Here is a 19,603-nt window from a genome sequence, read left to right on the forward strand (position 1 = left end):
TCTGGGCTAGTCTAAGAAGTGACAATGGAGTTGTTACTCTTGTCAATCAGATATATAGTCATCCAGGGGACAGGGTTGCACTTTGCTCTGGCAAATAATCAAAGATGTACACTATAATTTTCAGCTCCACACATCAATACAATGGATTTACTAGACCGACCTGGTTATTTCCTTAAGTAAGCGATTATGCAATTGTACAGTATACAGCGGATAAGATCTATTCTACATGTCAAGTATCTACAAAGTAAGCCACTCTCCGTCACTGATGCAATTTAGTTTGATATTTAAGATCTGAATGATGCTACGCCAGTTCCATGCATCTTCTACCTCTTTTCCCCAATGTATCTCTTCTACTATGCTCCACCTGTACAATTATGTGATGTCCACGTCTAATTTTACACTGAGTCGTTTTCATTAATCCTCAAAGATCTATTGGACACGGTCATTATAATCAGTGCCACCCAGGCATAGCTCCGCAATCCAGAGCTATGCATCATATTTAACTAATATAGCCTTGCAATGTCCTCTGTTTTACAAGCTATGTTGTCACCATACCACTATGTATCCAAAACCAATGCCGGAACGCCTAGAAGCAATGAAGCTGTACAGTGTGTACCACATTCAAAATAAAACATACCAAACCAAACATGATGCACGATTCTGACATAACAAAAGGATTGTAAAAGCAGAAAAGCTGTCCCATACCAATGCAGAGTGAAGTAACAGAAGAACAGTGACTGTACCTGGCATACTCCTGTGGGTAAGGTGAAGAATACCAGGTCTGGATTTCATACTGCCCAAACTCAATCATGGAAGGAAACCGCCCATGGGCATCAACAACACGTTTGCATCCAATTTTCTGCATAACAAAAAACAAAAAATGTGGTTACTCAAATCAAATAAATGAACAATGTAAACTTGTTACTAACGTACAAAGACTTACATGACTGGGAGGAGCTTCGCGGGCAACCAAGATGGCCGCGTAAGCTCGGAGCTCCGCGGACCTTCCGACCCTCCTTAGATATCCTGTCTGAAATCCTGATCCACGAGGGTGGATTTTTGTTGCTGATGGTCTACTGAGGCGAGAGCCGTTTTCCGATTACAAATCGGTGCTTCCTACGCTGAGCTACGTCGAGTGGGACTCCGTGCCAGTGTTGTGCCATTGTCTCTCCGGACTCCGTCACTACGCACGATCGATCTGCGGAGTGCCTGCTTGTCTCCGCCGGCGGGATACTAGCGCCCGCAGTGCGTTCCTGAGACGGCCTCTTTCTGTCCAGCCCGGACACGATATCCTGCTCGCTGGGCTCGGGCTTGCCTGGCACAGCCCTTTGTCCTCATCGGACCCAACATGGCGGGCAGAGGGGACCCCGACAAGACATCGGGCAAAGGCGTCCGCGGCAAAGCACAGTCGCAACAGAACAGGATTGAGCGCTATACCCAGCCGAAGACGCCACCTGTTACCGGACCCTCTGCCAAGAACCTCCCGCCCTCGGGCTCGCCCGACGGCTCTGAGCCTACCCTGGGCGACATTATGGGAGCCATTACTAGTTTCCGGGCGGACATGCAACAACAACATGAGGTCTTGACACACAAGGTGGACACTATGGCCGTTGACCTGACTCTCATTAGAGCCGACTTGGGCAAGACTAATGATCGAGTCAAAATTCTGGACATTAAGACCTCCAGCCTGACGGCCGATGTCTCGGACCTACAAACAGAGGTCCGGAACCTGCAGAGGACCGCGGACCAATTCTCAAGAAGGCTGGAGGACTTTGAGAGCCGTGCCAGGCGGCAAAACGTCCGCATTGTCGGTGTCCCGGAGGGCTCGGAGGAGGCGGCGACGGACCTCCTCGTTGAAGAACTTATAAAGACCCATCTGGCACCGCCTGGCCTTAGCAACTTTTTCCTCGGTGGAGCGAGCCCACCGGGTGCCGGGTGGCCCGCCGAAGTCGGGCGTGGCACCTAGACCCATCGTGGCTCGGTTACTCAATTTCCGCGACCGGGACGCGGTCCTGCAGGCATCCAGACGACATGGACCGCTTAAGTATCAGAACGCCGACATCCACTTCTATCCGGACTTTACCAGGACAGTACAGCGGCAGCGCCAGAGCTACGCCGGGGTGAAGCGGAGACTACGGGATTTGGGGTACAAATATTCCATGATGTTTCCTGCCAAGCTCCGGATCGAACACGAGGGCCGGGCCCTTTTCTTTGACTTTGCCGAGAATGTGAGTGACTGGTTGGACACTTTGTCGCCGCATCAAGACGCTCAGGACGATCATGATGGAGGTGCTGCTGGTGGCCCTGACCTATGAGACTTGGCTCTACAGTGGGAAAACCGTTGCTTGGTCTTTCCGCCTCATGTGACTATCGGGTATTGTTTTATTTGACCCTGTTGACTTTCCTGTTCGTACATGGAGGGTGGCGGGGGGTGTTCGCGGAGATTCCTTACTCCTCTGGGTCTCTTCTTGTAGAGTAGTATTTGGGGCGACAGGCACACTGCTGGTTGGGGGGCCTTTTTAGTCATATGCAGGGGTGCAGGGTGGGGGGTGCAACTATGCAAGTTTATTTGTTTGTTCGTTCTTTATCTTCCTTTTTCTTGAGGCAATGGATTGTGTTTATTACTGTTTACTCGATGACTGAGTTGGCTGGGGTCGGGTGGGGCGGGTTGCCGGACGATGGGGGGTAGGAAATTAAAAGTGGTCAGTTGGAATGTTAATGGGTTGGGTGACCGTGTTGAGAGGGGTGGTGATTCAACTGATAAAGAGACATATGCCCGATATTGTGCTTTTACAGGAGACGCATTTGGTAGGGAACTCCTGCAAGGCCCTCAATCGTAAAGGCTACAAAATGGTGGCCCACTCGGGGTTCTCCTCAGGTTCTCGGGGGGGCGGGTATCCTGGTGCGTGCGTCCCTTCCCTTTGAGATAGACGTCACAGTGCTTGATGAGAGGGGACGCTACGCCGCTGTGGCGGGAAGATGGGAGGGGCATTCCTTAGCGCTACTTTCGGTTTATGTTCCCCCGGGCCTGCAATCCAACACCTTTCAAGACCTTGGTGGCGCCATCTTGTCCCTGCCTTCGGGCCTATTGATAATGGGGGGTGATCTCAACTCAGTCTGCTCTGGCTCCCTGGACCGCCAACCGCCGAGAGATCTCCGTAGTTCCCAAATGTGGTTGCCTGCCTTCCTAGACTCCATGGGGTTGGTGGACTGCTGGCGATTACTGCATCCCGCGCTCCGCCAATTTTCCTTCCTATCGAGTGCCCACGGAAGTCTGTCCCGTATAGACTATGTCCTTACCCTGGCGGCGCATGCACCTGCCGTGTCTGAGGCCCGTTTTCTGGCACGGGGTATTTCAGACCACTCCCCGTTGTGGGTCTCGTTTGATTTTAACATTGTCCTGTCCAGCCGTCCGGTGGCGGTGAACCCTTGGTATTTTCGCAATCACAAGACGCGTGCGCTCCTAGCCAAGGCCATCGACCTGTATTTCTCCGAAAATGTAGGCTCAGTTGGCTCGGCTGTCACCTTGTGGGAGGCATTCAGGACTGTGTTGCGGGGTGAGGCCCTTGCTTTCATTGCGGAGGCCAGGCGAGTTCGGGATGCCGACCTTGCGCATATTGAAGATGAGGTTCTGTACCTCGAGTCCCGCTTGGGGCCTGAGCCCGACCCTTCTCTTTTGCACGACCTCTCCCTTAAGCAGTCGGAGTACCATGATCTCGCCGCGAATGCTGCCCTTATTCTGGCCAAGGAACAGCAAGGCCGCATTCATGACGTTGGGGACAAGGCCGGAAAGTTGCTGGCCTGGTTGGACAGGCACGAGATGGCTAGTCGGGTGGTGCCGGAGATCTTGGGCGAGGACGGAGTGACGGTCACGGACCCAAGTGCCATTGCCGAGTTTTTTGCTGATTATTTCCGGGGTGTCTATACTTCTAGCTCAGACCGCTCCGAGGCTGACTCGGCCGGGTTCCTCTCGACGATTGACCTCCCGTGTCTTTCTGACGAGGAACGTGCCGACATGGATCGGGACATAACCGCGGACGAGATTGCCTTGGCGATCCGTGCCTTGCGGTCGGGTAAAGCGAATGGCCCCAATGGTATTCCGATCGAGTTATACAAGATTCGACCGGATGTGGTTTCCCCGTATCGGAGGACCATGTTCCTGCGGGCTCGGGAGGAGGGCCTCCTCCCCTTGGATCAACGATTGGCCACTATTGTGGTTATTCACAAGGAAGGGAAGCCGAGAGACGTTTGCAGATCCTACCGTCCCATCTCTCTCCTCAACGCGGAGCCTAAGATCCTAGCCAAACTGCTTGCAAATCGGTTGATCGGAGTCATTAGTGATTTGGTGCACCCGGATCAATCGGGCTTTATTCCCCGCCGTAACACTGCCCTTAACCTGCGACGGCTTCATGGCGTCATGGCCAGAGCTCACACCCTGGAGGAGCCGGTGGTACTTGCTTCCCTTGATGCCACGATGGCCTTTGACTCCCTTGAATGAAGTTATCTTTGGGCGGTGCTAGCAAAGCTTGGATTCGGACCGGGCTTCCTGAGCTGGGTGCAACTTCTTTACGCTTGCCCGTTGGCTGCTGTTACAGTCAATGGCCGCATGTCAGCGTCCTTCGCGCTTCACCGAGGTACTAGACAGGGTTGCCCCCTGTCACCTCTCCTGTTCGCACTGGCCTTGGAGCCACTTGCGGCCATGCTACGTTCACACCCGGACCTGCATGGTATCACCTGGGCCCCGGGTTTTGAAGATAGAGTTTCCTTATACACAGATGACATCCTGCTTTATCTTACCTCTCCCTGTAAGTCACTTATTGTAGCATGTGACGTGCTCCGGCTGTTTGGGCGCCACTCTGGCCTGGTCATTAACTGGGCCAAGTCCTCCCTTTACATTCTGAAGGGAGACACGCCGCGCCTCCCTAGAGGCTGCAATATCCAACTGGCCGGACAGGGTTTTAAGTACCTGGGAATCTACATTTCTGGTAGCTCGAAGGCGCGATATGACCGCAACCTCCTTCCCCCTCTCCAGCGGCTGCGGAGAGATGTGGAAAGTTGGCGCAAGCTTCCGCTTTCTCTCCTGGGCCGGGCGGCATTGTTTAAAATGATGTCCCTGCCCAGGTTCCAGTATGCCCTACAAAATACTCAGGACTCGGTTCCGGCTCGTTACTTCCGAGAAGTTGAGAGCCTGCAACGTGCCTTGCTCTGGGAGGGTTGACCTCGTGTCGCCATCCAGAAGCTCACATTACCGTGGTCCGACGGAGGTATCGCCTTGCCGGACGTACGGCGGTATTACTGGTCCTCTCAACTCACTGCCATCAACCATGGCCTCTATGGCCCCGCGTATAGCCCGGGCTACGCAATGGACAGATGGCTTTTGCGTGGTGGCAACTACTACCGCGCCCTGTATTCCAGGTCCTTTGATCGGCGCCTCACGGGCCCGGCCAAGGCAGCGGTTCACACGTGGCGGACGATTGCTAAGATACAGGGTTGGCAGGGCAGACTGACTGGATTCACCCCACTGTATGATTCTGATATCCTGGGTAAACTCTGGCACACCAAGGGTTTTGATAAATGGGATCTTATAGGTATCTCCAGGGTGGAAGACATGGTTGTTTAAGGAGAAGTTAAGACCTTCCCCCAACTGCAGGCCGAGTATCACTTGGGCGGGTCGGAGTTTTTCCGCTACGCCCAACTGAGGCACGCGTTAAACGCCGCTAGGCCAGCGGAGGGCGAAATCCCTGAAAGCTCCCCCTTGGAGGACAGGATTTTAGACGGCCATATGCCTGATAGTGCCATTTCCTTGTCCTACAGGAAACTGATCAATGTTAGAACTGACCTCCTCCTGCGCTTGCGAGAACAATGGGTAGCGGATGGCCTGGAACTTGACGACGAGGACTGGCAGAGTGCAGTGTCCTCCCCTAAGGAGGTCGCCATTTCCTCGCGTCTACGTCTAGTGCAATTCAAGATCCTTCACCGGGTGTATGTCACCGGCCCCCGGCTCGTGCACATGGGCTTCTCGCCTGATGGCCTTTGTCGTCGTGGCTGCGGAGTCCTCGCTACCTTCATGCATATTCTGTGGGAATGTCCCGTTATTGCCCCTTACTGGGAGAGAGTACATCGGATAATGAGGGAAGTGACTGGCGTTGAGTTGGCTGCAGAGGCGCGGAGGTGCCTCCTTAACGTCTGGGAACCGAATGATTATAACACGGCGCAGACTCGCTGGGCTACACTAGGCAACATGATTGCTAAACGAGATATTGCTCAGAAATGGGGTTCTGCCGCGGCCCCCCTGGTGGTACAATGGAAAGCCAACATGGATTGGTGTATGCTCCGAGAAAAGACGGTGTATGCTGCCAGGGGGAGGCCTCAAACGTGGAACAAAGTGTGGGGGGCATGGAATGCATACAGGGGCGATTTGTGCTTACCACCGGAGCCTATTCCCCGTGATGAACACCTGTCACCGTAACCTGTGACACCAACTGCTTCATACTTACTGTAATTCTCCTGTTCTTTCCTCCCCCCCTCTACATCCTACTATCCGTTCTTTTATGGATTCTCTACCTGACCTCCTCTGCCTCTGACTGACTCATACACGTCCTTTCTACTCCATTGCCTTTCTAATGCGCCCTTTGGCGTTTCTTTCTTGGTTTTGGTTATCTTTATAAAATAATAAAAACAACCTGCAATGTTCTGCTGTAAATTGTTTTGCACTATCGTCCTCCTGATACTATGCTGCCTTGCCTCCGGGATGTTAGGCTGAATAGCTGTGTGCTCTTGTATAATAAAGGTTTTAAAAATTTAAAAAAAAAAAAAAAGACTTACATGACAAGAGGCACTGGATTAAAATCAGGTAAACTATCAATCGAGACTGACAGAGGTACTAACAATCATAACGCAACCTGTACCTGAGAATCTGTTATCTGGGTACTGTGCAAGAGTTTATGGAGCAAATTTGAAGCTAATATCTTTAAAGTGAGTATCTCAATTAAATGGCTGAGGTTGGTAAATTGTTATCTTGAAGCTTTATTTACTAACACAGAGGTGCATTCCAGTTTTAACAAGTATTTACAAAAAAAGTGTATGGCATAAAAGCACAAGTTACTTACCTTCGGTAACAATATAGATGTAAGAAACATTAGTTAGTGATAGATTCCTTACCGTAGAACTACCCCCAGGCGTCAGACTGGATCCGGAAAGTTTGTCCGCAGTACCTCTGCGGGTCGGAAGGTGGCGTCTGTCTGCTCTGCATCCGTTGCCTCGTCACCGGGATGACGTAGCGGCAGGTACTTAGACGTCGCCCGCGCAGATGTCAGTTCTGTACACTACTTTCCGCGCCCTGATGCTGAGCCATGCAAGAACCTGACCACTGGTGCAATGAAACTAGGATCCTGAACGGGATGACCTTAAGCCTAGAAATCAATTCGCAGAACGGGGAGAATGGGTTGGGCGGTAAGGAGTCTATCACTAACTAATGTTTCTTACAGATATAGCGTTACCGAAGTTAAGTAACTTGTGCATCTGAAAGAAACATATTTGTGATAGATTCCTTACCGTAGAATAGATACCCCAGCAATACCAACCCCGGTGGTGGGTCTGCGAACCAAGATCACACCAGAAAGTCCTGGAGAACAGAACGGCCAAAGATGCCACCTCTCCGGAGTGGACTGTCCAGGCAATAGTGCTTGGTAAACTTGTGCAGCGAGGCCCACGGCTGCCTGACAAATGTCCTGCAAGGGAACTCCCTGTCCCAAAGCACTAGTGGCAGCCATCAACCTGGTAGAATGGTCGCGTAGCCCCACTGGAGGCTCCTTCCTAGAGAGAAAAGTATTCTTTGATGCACAGAACTACCCAGTGGGAGAAGGTCTGAGTGAGGAGGGACTCACCAGTATAGAGCCTTGGGCGGATGCCCCTCTACAGACACCGTTACCACTTTCCCGACCCTCTTACCAGGATCCCACACGAGCGCAAAATCCATGTTGTCTCGTGTTTCCACAGACCAACGCAGACGAGAACCCGGAAGGGGGAGGAGAATGCCCCGGAAGCTCTTTATATGCTCCAATGAAAAGCAAGGAAGGAGAAGGTCAAACCGGGGGCGAAAAACCAGGAAGGAGGACGCTGGACGAGCGGCACGGAGAAGACTGACCCTGTAGCTGTGCACCCGAAGAAGACCCAAGGAGCGGAGACAGAACCGGACGATCCTTGGTCTGAGAAGTGGCGGAGTCCTCCGGAGGATGCTGGAGAGCGGCCGCAACTCTGGAGAGTTGCTGCAGAGCGGAGTACCAGCATTCCTTGGGATGGAAGGGGGAAACGAGGGAGGCAGGTGGGGAATCAGGGCTTCATTAGTGGATTTTAGCTGCAGTGCAGGCAGCTCGCTGTTTTGGAGGACCTTGTTTTGGGGAGCGGGTGGCTCACTGTTTCGGGGACCTTGTTGTTGTTTTGGGTCATATGTAGCTGCCTTTAAGCTACAAGCTTAATGCCGAGTTGTTTTGGGTCATGTGTAGCTGAGACAAGATTAACTCCAAGCTGTTTGTAGAGTGTTCTGTTCGTGTTTTTTTTTTTAGGTTATAGAACAGAGTACCGAATACCAGGTGGAACTGATATGTTAATTGGGCAACTTCGACTTTAGGAGACTTCTTTGTACCTATACAATTATCCCAAACCTCCCCTCTCTTCACTTAGTCCTTTCCAGGCACTTCTTTTCATTTTTAATTTCACCATCTAGCCTGAGTACTAAAGGTGTGGTGACGGGTACAACTTATTGAATAGCCCCAAGATATAGTGTTCTGACGGCTCTTCTTTCTCCCTCTTATGAGCCTCCGGGTAGAACCCCGTGATTCTGAAGACGAGGAGCCAGGACCATCGGCCACTATATCACTATCTTGTTCATCATCAGAAGGTGAAGCTGAAGAAAACCCTCTTGAATCTACAACTTTTGTTACTTCTGGCAATAAAAGTAGAACTGATAGTAGTAGGTGGAACTGATATGTTAATTGGGCAACTTCGACTTTAGGAGACTTCTTTGTACCTATACAATTATCCCAAACCTCCCCTCTCTTCACTTAGTCCTTTCCAGGCACTTCTTTTCATTTTTAATTTCACCATCTAGCCTGAGTACTAAAGGTGTGGTGACGGGTACAACTTATTGAATAGCCCCAAGATATAGTGTTCTGACGGCTCTTCTTTCTCCCTCTTATGAGCCTCCGGGTAGAACCCCGTGATTCTGAAGACGAGGAGCCAGGACCATCGGCCACTATCTCACTATCTTGTTCATCATCAGAAGGTGAAGCTGAAGAAAACCCTCTTGAATCTACAACTTTTGTTACTTCTGGCAATAAAAGTAGAACACTTGGCAAATACATACAGCCTCCTTGCCTGTTTATCGAACCTGCGCTCCTACAGTCTGCTTGTGCACGGCCCGAACTTTCTTGGCGCCAACGTAGCCCACAGAGAGCTGATCATCCACCTGGAACTATTGTGTGCGGTTCAGATAGAATGAGAGCACACGTTTTGGGTCCAGACGGTGGAGCCTCTCTTGCTCTTTTGAGGGATGCAGAGGCGGAAAGAAGGTGGGCAAAGATGGTTTGCACGATGAAAAAGGCAGTGACAACCTGTGGCAGAAAAGATGGATGTGTTCTTGAGACAACTTTGTCCGGATGGACAGAAAGAAAAGGAGGTTTAAAAGAAAGAGCCTGGAGGTCACTCACTCTTCTGGCAGAGGTGATGGCAACCAGGAAAGCAGTCTTTAAAGTGAGAAGACTAAGAGGACAGTTGTGAAGTGGCTCAAAAGGAGCACACATCAGATAGGTCAGAACAAGATTCAAGTCCCACTGAGGCATCACGAAAGAGACAGGAGGGAACATGTGCATAATGCCTTTCAAGAATCTATTTAAAACAAGGGACTTGAAAAGAGAAGGCTGATCAGGAAGCCTTAAAAAGGCTGAGATGGCCGAAAGATAGCCCTGGATAGTGCCCAGAGCAGAGCCCTGCTGGGCCAAAGAAAGAAGGAACAGAAGAACCTCCGAAAGAGGGGCAGAAAGAGGATCCACAGCTTTTGCTGTGCACCATGCCACAAATTTGTTCCACCAGCTGGCGTATACCATTTTAGTGGAGGGATGCCTGGCTGCCAAGATTACATCACACACTTCGGGATGGAGGTCAAAAGCTGTCAACTGTCGCCGCTCAATCTCCACGCATGGAGGTGGAGGCTAGACCGGTTCGGGTGGAGGACAGTCCCCTGCTGCTGCGACAGAAGATCCTCCCAAAGAGTCAGTCGGATCGGGAGATCGATGGTCATGCTGAGTAGCTCGGGATACCAGTATCTTCGTGCCCATTCCGGAGCCACAAGGATGATTTGGGCCAGGTTGCGCCTGATCACCAGCACTCTGGGCAGAAGTGGTATAGGTGGAAAGCCATACAACAGACCGCAAGTCCACTTGTGACGAAAAGCGTCGCAGAGAGAGTACCACTTTGGAAATTCCCACCAGCAGAACTGCTGACATTGCGCGTTCTCTTCGGTGGGGAATAGATCTAACAAAGGCTCTCTCCACTTCTGAAAAAGACCTTGCACCACGTCCGGATGCAGATGCCATTCGTGATCCATCATGCACCGACGGCTGCTTTTGTCCGCCTTGGCGTTCAGAGAACCTGCCAGGTGTTGAACCACCAAGGAAATGCTCTGATGTTCAAGCCATGTCCAGAGGCACAGAACCTCCTGACAGAGTCCAGAACACCACCCCGCCCGGTTTGTTGCAGTACCACATGGCAGTGGTGTTGTCTGTGAACACCTGCACTACACTACACTTCCCTGGACAGAGGGAAGAAATGCCTTCAGTGCAAGTTAGATCGCCCAAAGCTCCAAAAAGTTAATGTGGAGACTGGACACTGCCGGAGACAAGAGTCCTGATCGCCGCCTCTACCATGTGGCCAACCCATCCCAGGAGAGACGCATCAGTCGCCACTGTGTGCTCTGGTTGGGTAAGGGAGAGGGATCTGCCATTGACCCAACCGCGATTTGTGAGCCACCATTGCAATTGTCGTACAGTGCCCTCCGAGATCTGGACGTGAACGGACAGGTAGCCCTGATGCTGTGCCCACTGGGACTTCAGGTCCCACTGCAGAGCCCGCATATGCCATCTGGCATGATCTACCAGCAGGATATAAGACCATCAGGCCCGGCAGTCGGAGGGTCAACCAAACTGAAACCAAGGATAGAGGTTGAAAGATCGGAATCATAGCCTGATTATTCTGGACTTGCTGTTTAGGAAGATAAACCTGAAACTGTGTCGAGTCCAGAACCGCCCCGATGGGAGGGAATAGGTGCGACTTCGGTACGTTGATGGAGAACACCAGCAAATGCAGGTCGGCCGGCCATAGTCTGGAGTGGGAGACGACTGTGCTGGGAAAGCCCACCTACAACAACCAGTCGTTGAGATAGGGGAAGACTGAAACCCCTGGTCTGCGTAGATGGGCTGCGACCACCGCCATCACTTTCGTGAACACCCGAGGGGCACTGGTAAGACCAAAGGGGAGCACGGTGAACAGAAAATGCTCGTGGCCTACTGTGAACCGCAGGTAACACTTGTGGGCCAGGAGGATAAGAATGTGGAAATATGCGTCCTGCAAGTCTAACGCTACCATCCACTCTCCAGGGTCGAAAGCAGATAAGACCTGAGCCAGCATCAACATCTTGAACTTCTTCCGGAGGAAGCGGTGGACGTTCCCGAGGTCCAAGAAAGGACGCAGGCCCTTGTCCTTCTTGGGTACCAGAAAGTAGTGGGAATAGCAACCACGACCTACTTCTGGCACAGGAACGCACTCGATGGCCCCCTTGACCAAGAGGGCTGTAACTTCCTCTTGTTGTTGCAGATGATCCCCAGACATGCGGTGGTACTGGGGTGGCATGGCTGGAGGGGTAGTCCAGAAAGGGAAGGAGTAGCTCCTTCGGACAATTTGCATCACCCACCTGTCTGAAGTAATGGCGAATCCTGCCGCCCACTGGCGTCTGATGGGCCTGAAAACTCGGAAGGCTTTGAGGCGGATGCTGCGGGGGTGGAGGTGGACTGACCCGCTTGCTGGTCCCATGTCCCGCCACGGCAAGGCCCACGTCAGCGGCCACCTTGATGTTGGTTCTGTGGCTTGTGGCTGACCGAACATGTTGGGTCGCCGCTTCCGTGTTCGCTTCCACTTTCTGGTGTGGAGAAGTATGGCTCAATGGTTAGAGTGGCAGACCCTGAAGCAGAGGTCTGGCCCGGGACCAGGGTTCAATTCCCGCTTTGGCGGGTCTTGGGCTCAATTTCCTCGGACCTGATAATTCTCACCTCGGTGCCTATTCTAATCATGGGTCCCACTCTGCAACTCTGGGCAATAGCTTGCTTAATCTCCACAACGGCCCCAACAGCGCTGGGAGGCCTGGCTTCACCTTGGGGGTGCCCAGGAGTGTGGCCAGGTGAGGAGATGAGCATGCCTCTCATACTGAAGGAGTGAGAGGACAAATTGAGGTGATATTATCATTTGTTTCCTTTAATGCACATTTTTTGAAGCAGTAGCAACGTTATTAATGGTCCTGAGGAAGCAGTAGATATCAGTAGGATCACAGAAACTGTAGAAACATGTTGACCATCCAGTAGATATCTGTTTGAAACTGATCCTTTGCACTAACAGTTTTTAATGTTTGGGAGTGGACGGCTCATGAATAAAGTTGTTTTGCGCCCACTATCCAAATTTTAATAGAGCACTTTTTTCCTATCACTCACATTTCTTCTGTGTTCAGCACTGCTTTTAGTTACCACACATATTAGCTGACCACCCTTAGAGTCCCTTATTACAACTAGATAGACGTCACACATTAAGAACTGTGTAAAGTGTCTACAACAAGGACTCTCCACTCTGAAGTGGCCCAAATGATGACAAAAGGGCAGTACAGTGTGCGTAACTGATGGGAACTTATCACACAGACAAGTCCCGTTGTATGCCATATACATACTATGGGATACATTGAACAGGTATAGATACCATTAACAAACATAGTTGGTGTTCTTTTTCGACCCACAGTTATTCTTGGTTACTATGGTGCCCAGGAGTGGACATTTCACAGGGAAAAGCCAGGAAGGGTTCCACAGCAGTATGCGTTACAGCGCCAGGACACCCCAGTTGGCGAATAGTGCTCTTTACAAGTACAAGTACAAATTCTTCTTCTCCGTGGCCACGAAAGGGATGAAAAGCGAAGTAGCTGTGCACGTGGTGGAAAGGCCCAAGGACTTGGCCGTAGCCCGGGAGTCCTTAAAGCGATCCAGTGCATGTTCTGCTTTGTCGTCTAAAAGGTGCCAGCCATCAAAGGGCATGTCCATAAGGGTGTTTTGGATATCCCCCAAAAAGCCAGTGGACCACAGCCAGGCGTGGCAGCAGAGCGCCACAGTCAGGGAAATTGCTCTGCCTATTAAGTCCGCTTCGAACGAAAGCCGGACCAGCGCAGTGTTCCGTTCGGGGTTGAAACCTGGGAAGAAATCACAGGCAGTACCTGGGGAGTCGACGCCGGTGGAGGAGTCCTGAGGTCAACCGGCGCTGACCGGGATCCAGGCATGGATCCAGGAGGGTCCTGGAACACCGGGACTGAAGTCGCTGGCGGCGCTTGGGCCAAACCGGCTGGCAGCACAGGGCAAGGACACCCAGTCGGGTCTGTGGGGCCTGAAGGCGCACCGGCGGGGGCAGACAGACCAAGAAGGGCAGCCATGGCTGCAAGAAAGTTTTGCACCTGGCATGGAGTCGCTACCCGACCCGGAAAGGGGGGGGTAGGCTGGGGCCGACTGCAGAGGCTCCTCCGGAGCTGCGGGTGTGGTACCGTCCTCAGCCACGCAACCGGCGAGGGGAAGTCTGAGAACGATGACGCTTCTTCGACATTTTTTCAAGTGCCTCTACTTACCCGACCCAGAGTGTGATGACTTGGAACCCAAAGAATGGTGATGGTGGCTCCGCAACCGGCCCCTCGACTTCCTCATCGACCGAGGCCTGGTATGGCACAGAGCCGACTGCCGGGCTTTTAGCAACTTTCGGAGCCACTTCGGCACCATGGCCCGACAGTCTGAGCACAACCAGGGGTCATGGTTGGGCTCCAGGCAGTAGAGACTCACGTCGTGGGGGTCGGTCCCCGACATCAAGCAGCGACAGGCTCCGCAGGACTTAAAACCGGGCATCCCTACTCAGCACCAGGAGTCAATATACTCGAAAAATGGAGACAAAAAATCTCAGACTGGGGGTACCTGCTCTTCCCGGATCTGCGCTTGCTGGTGTGAAAAAAGAAAGAACTGACGTCAGGGCGTGACGGCGGCATCTAAGTACCTGGCACGTCATCCCTGCGACCACGACGCAGACGATGGACAGATTGGCACCACCTTCCGACGTGCAGGGGTACTGCTGACGAAAACTTTCTGGATCCAGTCTGACGCATGGAGGTAATTCTACAGTAAGGAATCTATCAATAAGGTGTTGCTTTCAGAAACTATTCCACAAAGTATAAGACAATTTGCTAATGTGTGCTGAAGAAGGGTTTCATTTTAGTTCAAAGTAAAGAGGTACTGTATACACAGGCGCACCAGTTTTGAAAAGAGTATCTGCAGAAACTGGCATACTGCACAAAATAGGTTTAATATCATATGTATCTGTAAACCTTGCACCTTAACACCTTGTTTCTCAGGGGCACCATTCCGGTCTCCTCATTTCTCATACATGAGAAAGCAAAATATTCTTTGAGCTCCAGATCATCACTTCAGATGAGGTTACAAAACTCAACTGGTTCTGCCTCAAAGGCGGCACTACCAGGTCATGTCACGGGCCAAAATATTATGAACTGTTAATGTTGGCCCACACTGGGTTGACCGAAGCCAACAACCGTGGTTTATGGTAAATTAAGAACGACCATAAGCTTTTCAATATAACTACAGCCAATAAAGGTAGCAATGGACAAATTATACTGCCAGACTGGCTAAGTTATGAAGCAAAGGAAATGCAAACGAGGTAGAATAAAAGTAAATTATGTACCAACGTCTGAATTATCTAACCAATGTGACATGTTGACACATTAATACCAAAGAGATTAAACACTGTAGAAAAAAATGCAGTTCTATCCACATTTAGCAAATTCTATTCAAAATGGTATTAACCAACAATTAAATTCAGTCTTTCGTGAAAATACCAACAACTTCTAAGTAACATTAAGCTTTTAAACATTCAGAGTAAAATAACTGTAAATAATAATAATCCTAAGCAATTGGAAGGACACCACAAAAGCGACACCACAGGCATGGCTCAACTGGGTCACCTTCCTAAGAGGGGCAGACAACATTACAGCGAAATATACACCGAAAACACACAGGCAATCAAACATGTGGAGGCCCCTAGACCTCTACCTTTCATCGCATAAACCCCCCTAGGCGCAGACACCAGGCACCAGACAGCCACTGAGGGACACACCACAGGGACCGACACTCCAACAAGAGAAACCGGCTAGGAAGTACACTCTCCTATCTCCAACCTCTATCACTTTCTTTCTCTCTATCGTCCGGGGTGTTATACCCACCAGGCAGATCAACGGGGGGAAAGAAGACAACGCCAAGCAAGACTCGGATAACGGACTTCTTCTTCCTTCATGGACTAGTAGATCTATCCGACCCCACGCACCATGGCAAGGAACGAGCTATTGCAGGACAATACTACTATACCCCCCCCCCCCCCCCGGCGCTTTCTTTTCTCTTTTTTCTCTTTTTTTTCCCCTCCTTCTTTCCGCCACTCATGTATGCTCCATGTAAATATATATTTTTTTATACACAATAAAAAATTACAGAAATAAAAAAAAAAAAAAAAAAAAAAAAAAAAAAAGAGTGTCAAAGGAAGGTTCTCGGGATCAAATGTTTCCAAGTTTAGAGAATTGTAATTTGTAAGACCTCTTTACAGCCTTTTATTGACTGGAGAAACGCGTATGTACCCTTTAATTCTAATTTTTAGTCTAAAACTAGTTTTTGGGTTTGCACTGCATGGCATTCCAGTAAGAAACTGCTCTCTAGAACTTTAAAGCATTTGTAGATTAAGGAATAGCTGAAGAAAACTATTTAATTATTTCACCCTTGTTTGAACACTATTCCAGGTTTCAGTTTTAAGCTCTTCCACCATCCCTCAATTTATTACATTAACGCAATCTGGGGAAAAACTCATTGCTTTAACTGAATGGCCAACCACAGCAGTCAATACCTAAAAGATGGCCAGTTACTCTTCTTTAATTATCAGGTTTGGGTGTAGCTTTTATTTTATTTATATGAACACTTTAATCAAATTGCATTAGAAATATTTTTTGTTAACATCAGTCAAATATGCAGCAGGTGGTAGATTATGTGCAAAACTATTTATTGGGCAACAAATCAAGTATGTCAATAGCTCTATTTACAGCATCTGGTATGACATTATTGCCTTGAGCAAATCAAGTGTTTGTAGGGCTTTTTTGGACTGCGTTTCTGGTTATTGAAAGAAAAAAAGGTATCTTGATTGCCTAGTTTATGTGGAAGTGATATATGACCTTATGCAGAAAGTGCGGGTTGATACTCAGGACTACCCAGTCCTGGTGTATTTGCAGGTATGGCTCCTGTATAATGAGTGCTTGCAGCTCGCTCACACCCTGCAAAGGGATGTTCTAGCAATTAGAAACACTGCCTTGAACAGGATTAATTTCCCTGTGGTGAATCAAATGGACCCTTCTTTTGAAGTAGCACTGCAATTTCAGTCTCAAAGCGCCCCTTTTTTGTTTGAGTTTGTGACCGAATTCTTCGGTGTAGAGACAGTTTGGCACTTTCGGTGCAGAATTCTCTACTGCCGGTGTTTCGGCTGTCACCTTCTTGGGCTTGTCTCAACTTCAGTTATCCTTAGAATGCCAGCGTTTTTAGGGGCTTTAACTCCTGCAATGTCCTTTGAGTGGGACCCAAAGGTAACTTTCGACCTCAACTTGCCTTTGGTCAGTGAGATTTTCAGGACTGAGCTAGTCCTTTAGGTTCTAGAGTCCAATGTTCTTGGCTCGCTTGACCCTACTTTTTCAGTGTTACCTGTCTACGCTTTTCTTGGTGTTTCTTGTGCTCCCACTAGAAGTCGATGAGCTTTTCCGACATACGAGCCTTACCACTAAGCTTTTTTTTCTCCATGCTGTACCCCTCCTCACTCAATAGCCCAATGGCTCAGCAAGGAAGTTTCCTTCTGTCCCTGAACAGCATAGTGTGCCTAACTTTGCTTCTACCATGATCGCAGTGTTTTGGGCTTGAACTCTGTGCAGTCATCGCAGCCTTCTGTGTTAGGGTCTCTCGGAGACAGAGATATCACACTCAGTGGGTGTCCCTCAGGGAAAAAGTTTGGCAGCATGCAAGGCAGAAACAGAAAGGCGTGTGCCCTATCTCCCTCAGAGAAGGGGGGGGGGCCTCTCCTGTTCATTCATACTCCATTCTTCTCTTGTCAGCCGCCACCACGTCCCACTTACTTCGGTGTCTTTTGGTGGGGATCAATGATTTTTCTCGGCGAGGCACTCTTCCTTCTGCTATGTTGAGATTTTCCTATTGGAAATTTGATTTTGCTTCGATTATCCGTAATTTGCTTTCTTTTGATATTTGGAGAGTTTTTCAGCTATGCTTCCAGACCCAACAGTGGAAACAAGAATTCAAAGAAGGCAACAATGCATATACGCTGCCAGAGCGGAAGACTGCCGTGAGGGGAAGGTTGGGCAAGGTAATAAATGGTGAAAACCACTGACACCCAACAGAAAAAGAGAAAATTGACTATAAAGAGGAGAGTCCAGACACAACTACCATATGGCGGAATAATGCACAGCATGTAAATCCAGAAGAGATTCACACTGCAAAATTTGATCCTCCCCTGCCACTTAATTTCAGTAGACCTTCTCATAAGTCATTCACGCTGCATGTCGCACCAAGCCGGTCACCCCTTCTTTTGCTTAAGGGGAATGTAAGACCAAATTCACAGAAAAAAATGGCCAGGTTTTTATTTTTGTTTCTTTAATTGTTGCTAGGGCTTCATTCCTCAAGCAAAGGAAGGGTAGGGTCTCGCACAGCACCACATGCAGAGTGAGCAGCTTATGAAGAAAGTTAGAGCAGGGCAGATGCAGCAGAAGAGATTAGCCATTTGCCCCCTCACAGATAAATATTTTTTTTTAAAAGGCAAGTTGGTGAAGTGGGACTGGGACAGGGAAGAAGGACATGGAGCTGGCAGCAGAGAATGCTCCCTTTGTGGGTAATTGTAGCTTTAACCTGCAACAGGTGCAATTCTGATTGGCAGGCAAGTCACAGAAACGTTCTGTCCACAATGCTAATTAGAATTGGTGTTTGCCTTCTGTATCTAACACAGCATCGTGCATTTCTCCAGTCAATAAAAAGGCAGTAAAGAGGTCTTACAAATTACAATTCTCTAAACTTGGAAACATTTGATCCTGAGAACCTTCCTTTGACACTTATCTGCAAAATGGTGCAAGATCAGGTCTAAAACTATGTATTCCAACATTATAAATTCCATCTGCAAATCATTCAAAACAAGAAAGTGTAACACCCTATCCTTAACTTAAAAACCAGGACTTGACTAAAGTTTATTTTTATTTCAGAATGTAAAAATGTGAGTACTTTGATGGTATAGCCATATTCCAAATACCACTGGCAAACTGGTGATCCGCACATATTGACTAATGGAGCAAAGTGAGGGAGGCAACTTTAAATATAATCAGCCTAGTATGATTTGTGCTCAGCATAGAAAAAGAATCTTACTGGCAATATCAGGAAGAATCTTATTTAGAAAACTTTGATCACATATTGAAAATCCTCACCTCTCCTCCTAAAGAGATATATCTATTCAACCGGCAAGGCATGACTGTCCATTTGGTGAGCATTTTCTTTGCAGTTAAAGAACTAACCATTCAAAATGATGAGTGACTATACAAGACAAAATGCCCAGCAAAAAAAGCAAATGAATGTAAAAGAGGCAGCTGTGCTCAGCATCAAATCACAGAAAATTAGAGCGGCACACAACCAGCTGCCATCGGCACACTTACCTCCAACGACAGCTCCCGAGCCTGCTTAAAGATCTCCAAATCTTCCGCAGTCACTATATCTTTGCATCCAGCCAGATTTAGTTCTGAAAATTCCTGTTTGATGTTTATTTGGAATTCGGTATCTGTTATTTAAAAGCATCAAAAAGATTAGTTTCGGAATTCCACAAAAACAAACCCCGCCCAAGCCAAAAATATCTTTAAAAAACACTGACTGCAAAGACAGACACCAGCACCAAACCATAGAGAGACATACAAGTGGGATAAGAAAGGGATGCATGGATTGGCAAATGACCCAGAACATGAAGTAAATGAGACAGGGAAACCAGAGCAAGGTGTGTGTGATTTTTAAAGCCAAAGTGTTCAGAATGCAAAGGCATATTCTAGGTGAGATAGTGATGGAACACAGATCCACAAAATGAACCATAGGTTTAAAATGGTTGCCTTGGGGAGATTCATCTTATGTCACAAGATCCAGAAAAAGTAATCTGGCATGAATTTCCTGTGAGAGGTGTGGGGTAT

The 19,603-nt window shown here is 49.1% G+C and overlaps 1 protein-coding gene across 1 annotated transcript in view; it reads right to left on the reverse strand.

Moving 5' to 3' along the window:
- Nucleotides 1-743: 743 nt before the first annotated feature.
- LOC147669069 (histone acetyltransferase KAT6B-like) overlaps nt 744-19,603 on the reverse strand; it is a gene marked incomplete at its 3' end in the record, with an annotated part of 135,168 nt that continues 116,308 nt past the window's right edge. Inside the window, exons 7-8 of the mRNA XM_086948249.1 lie at nt 19,085-19,206; nt 744-859 (exon numbers count right to left, since the gene is read on the reverse strand). Of these exons, the coding sequence (XP_086804375.1) occupies nt 744-859; nt 19,085-19,206 (238 nt within the window). The remainder of the gene's footprint in view (nt 860-19,084; nt 19,207-19,603) is intronic.

The sequence above is a fragment of the Lissotriton vulgaris genome, unplaced genomic scaffold, assembly GCF_964263255.1.
Source record: "Lissotriton vulgaris unplaced genomic scaffold, aLisVul1.2 SCAFFOLD_4443, whole genome shotgun sequence".
Taxonomy (NCBI): Eukaryota; Metazoa; Chordata; class Amphibia; order Caudata; family Salamandridae; genus Lissotriton; species Lissotriton vulgaris.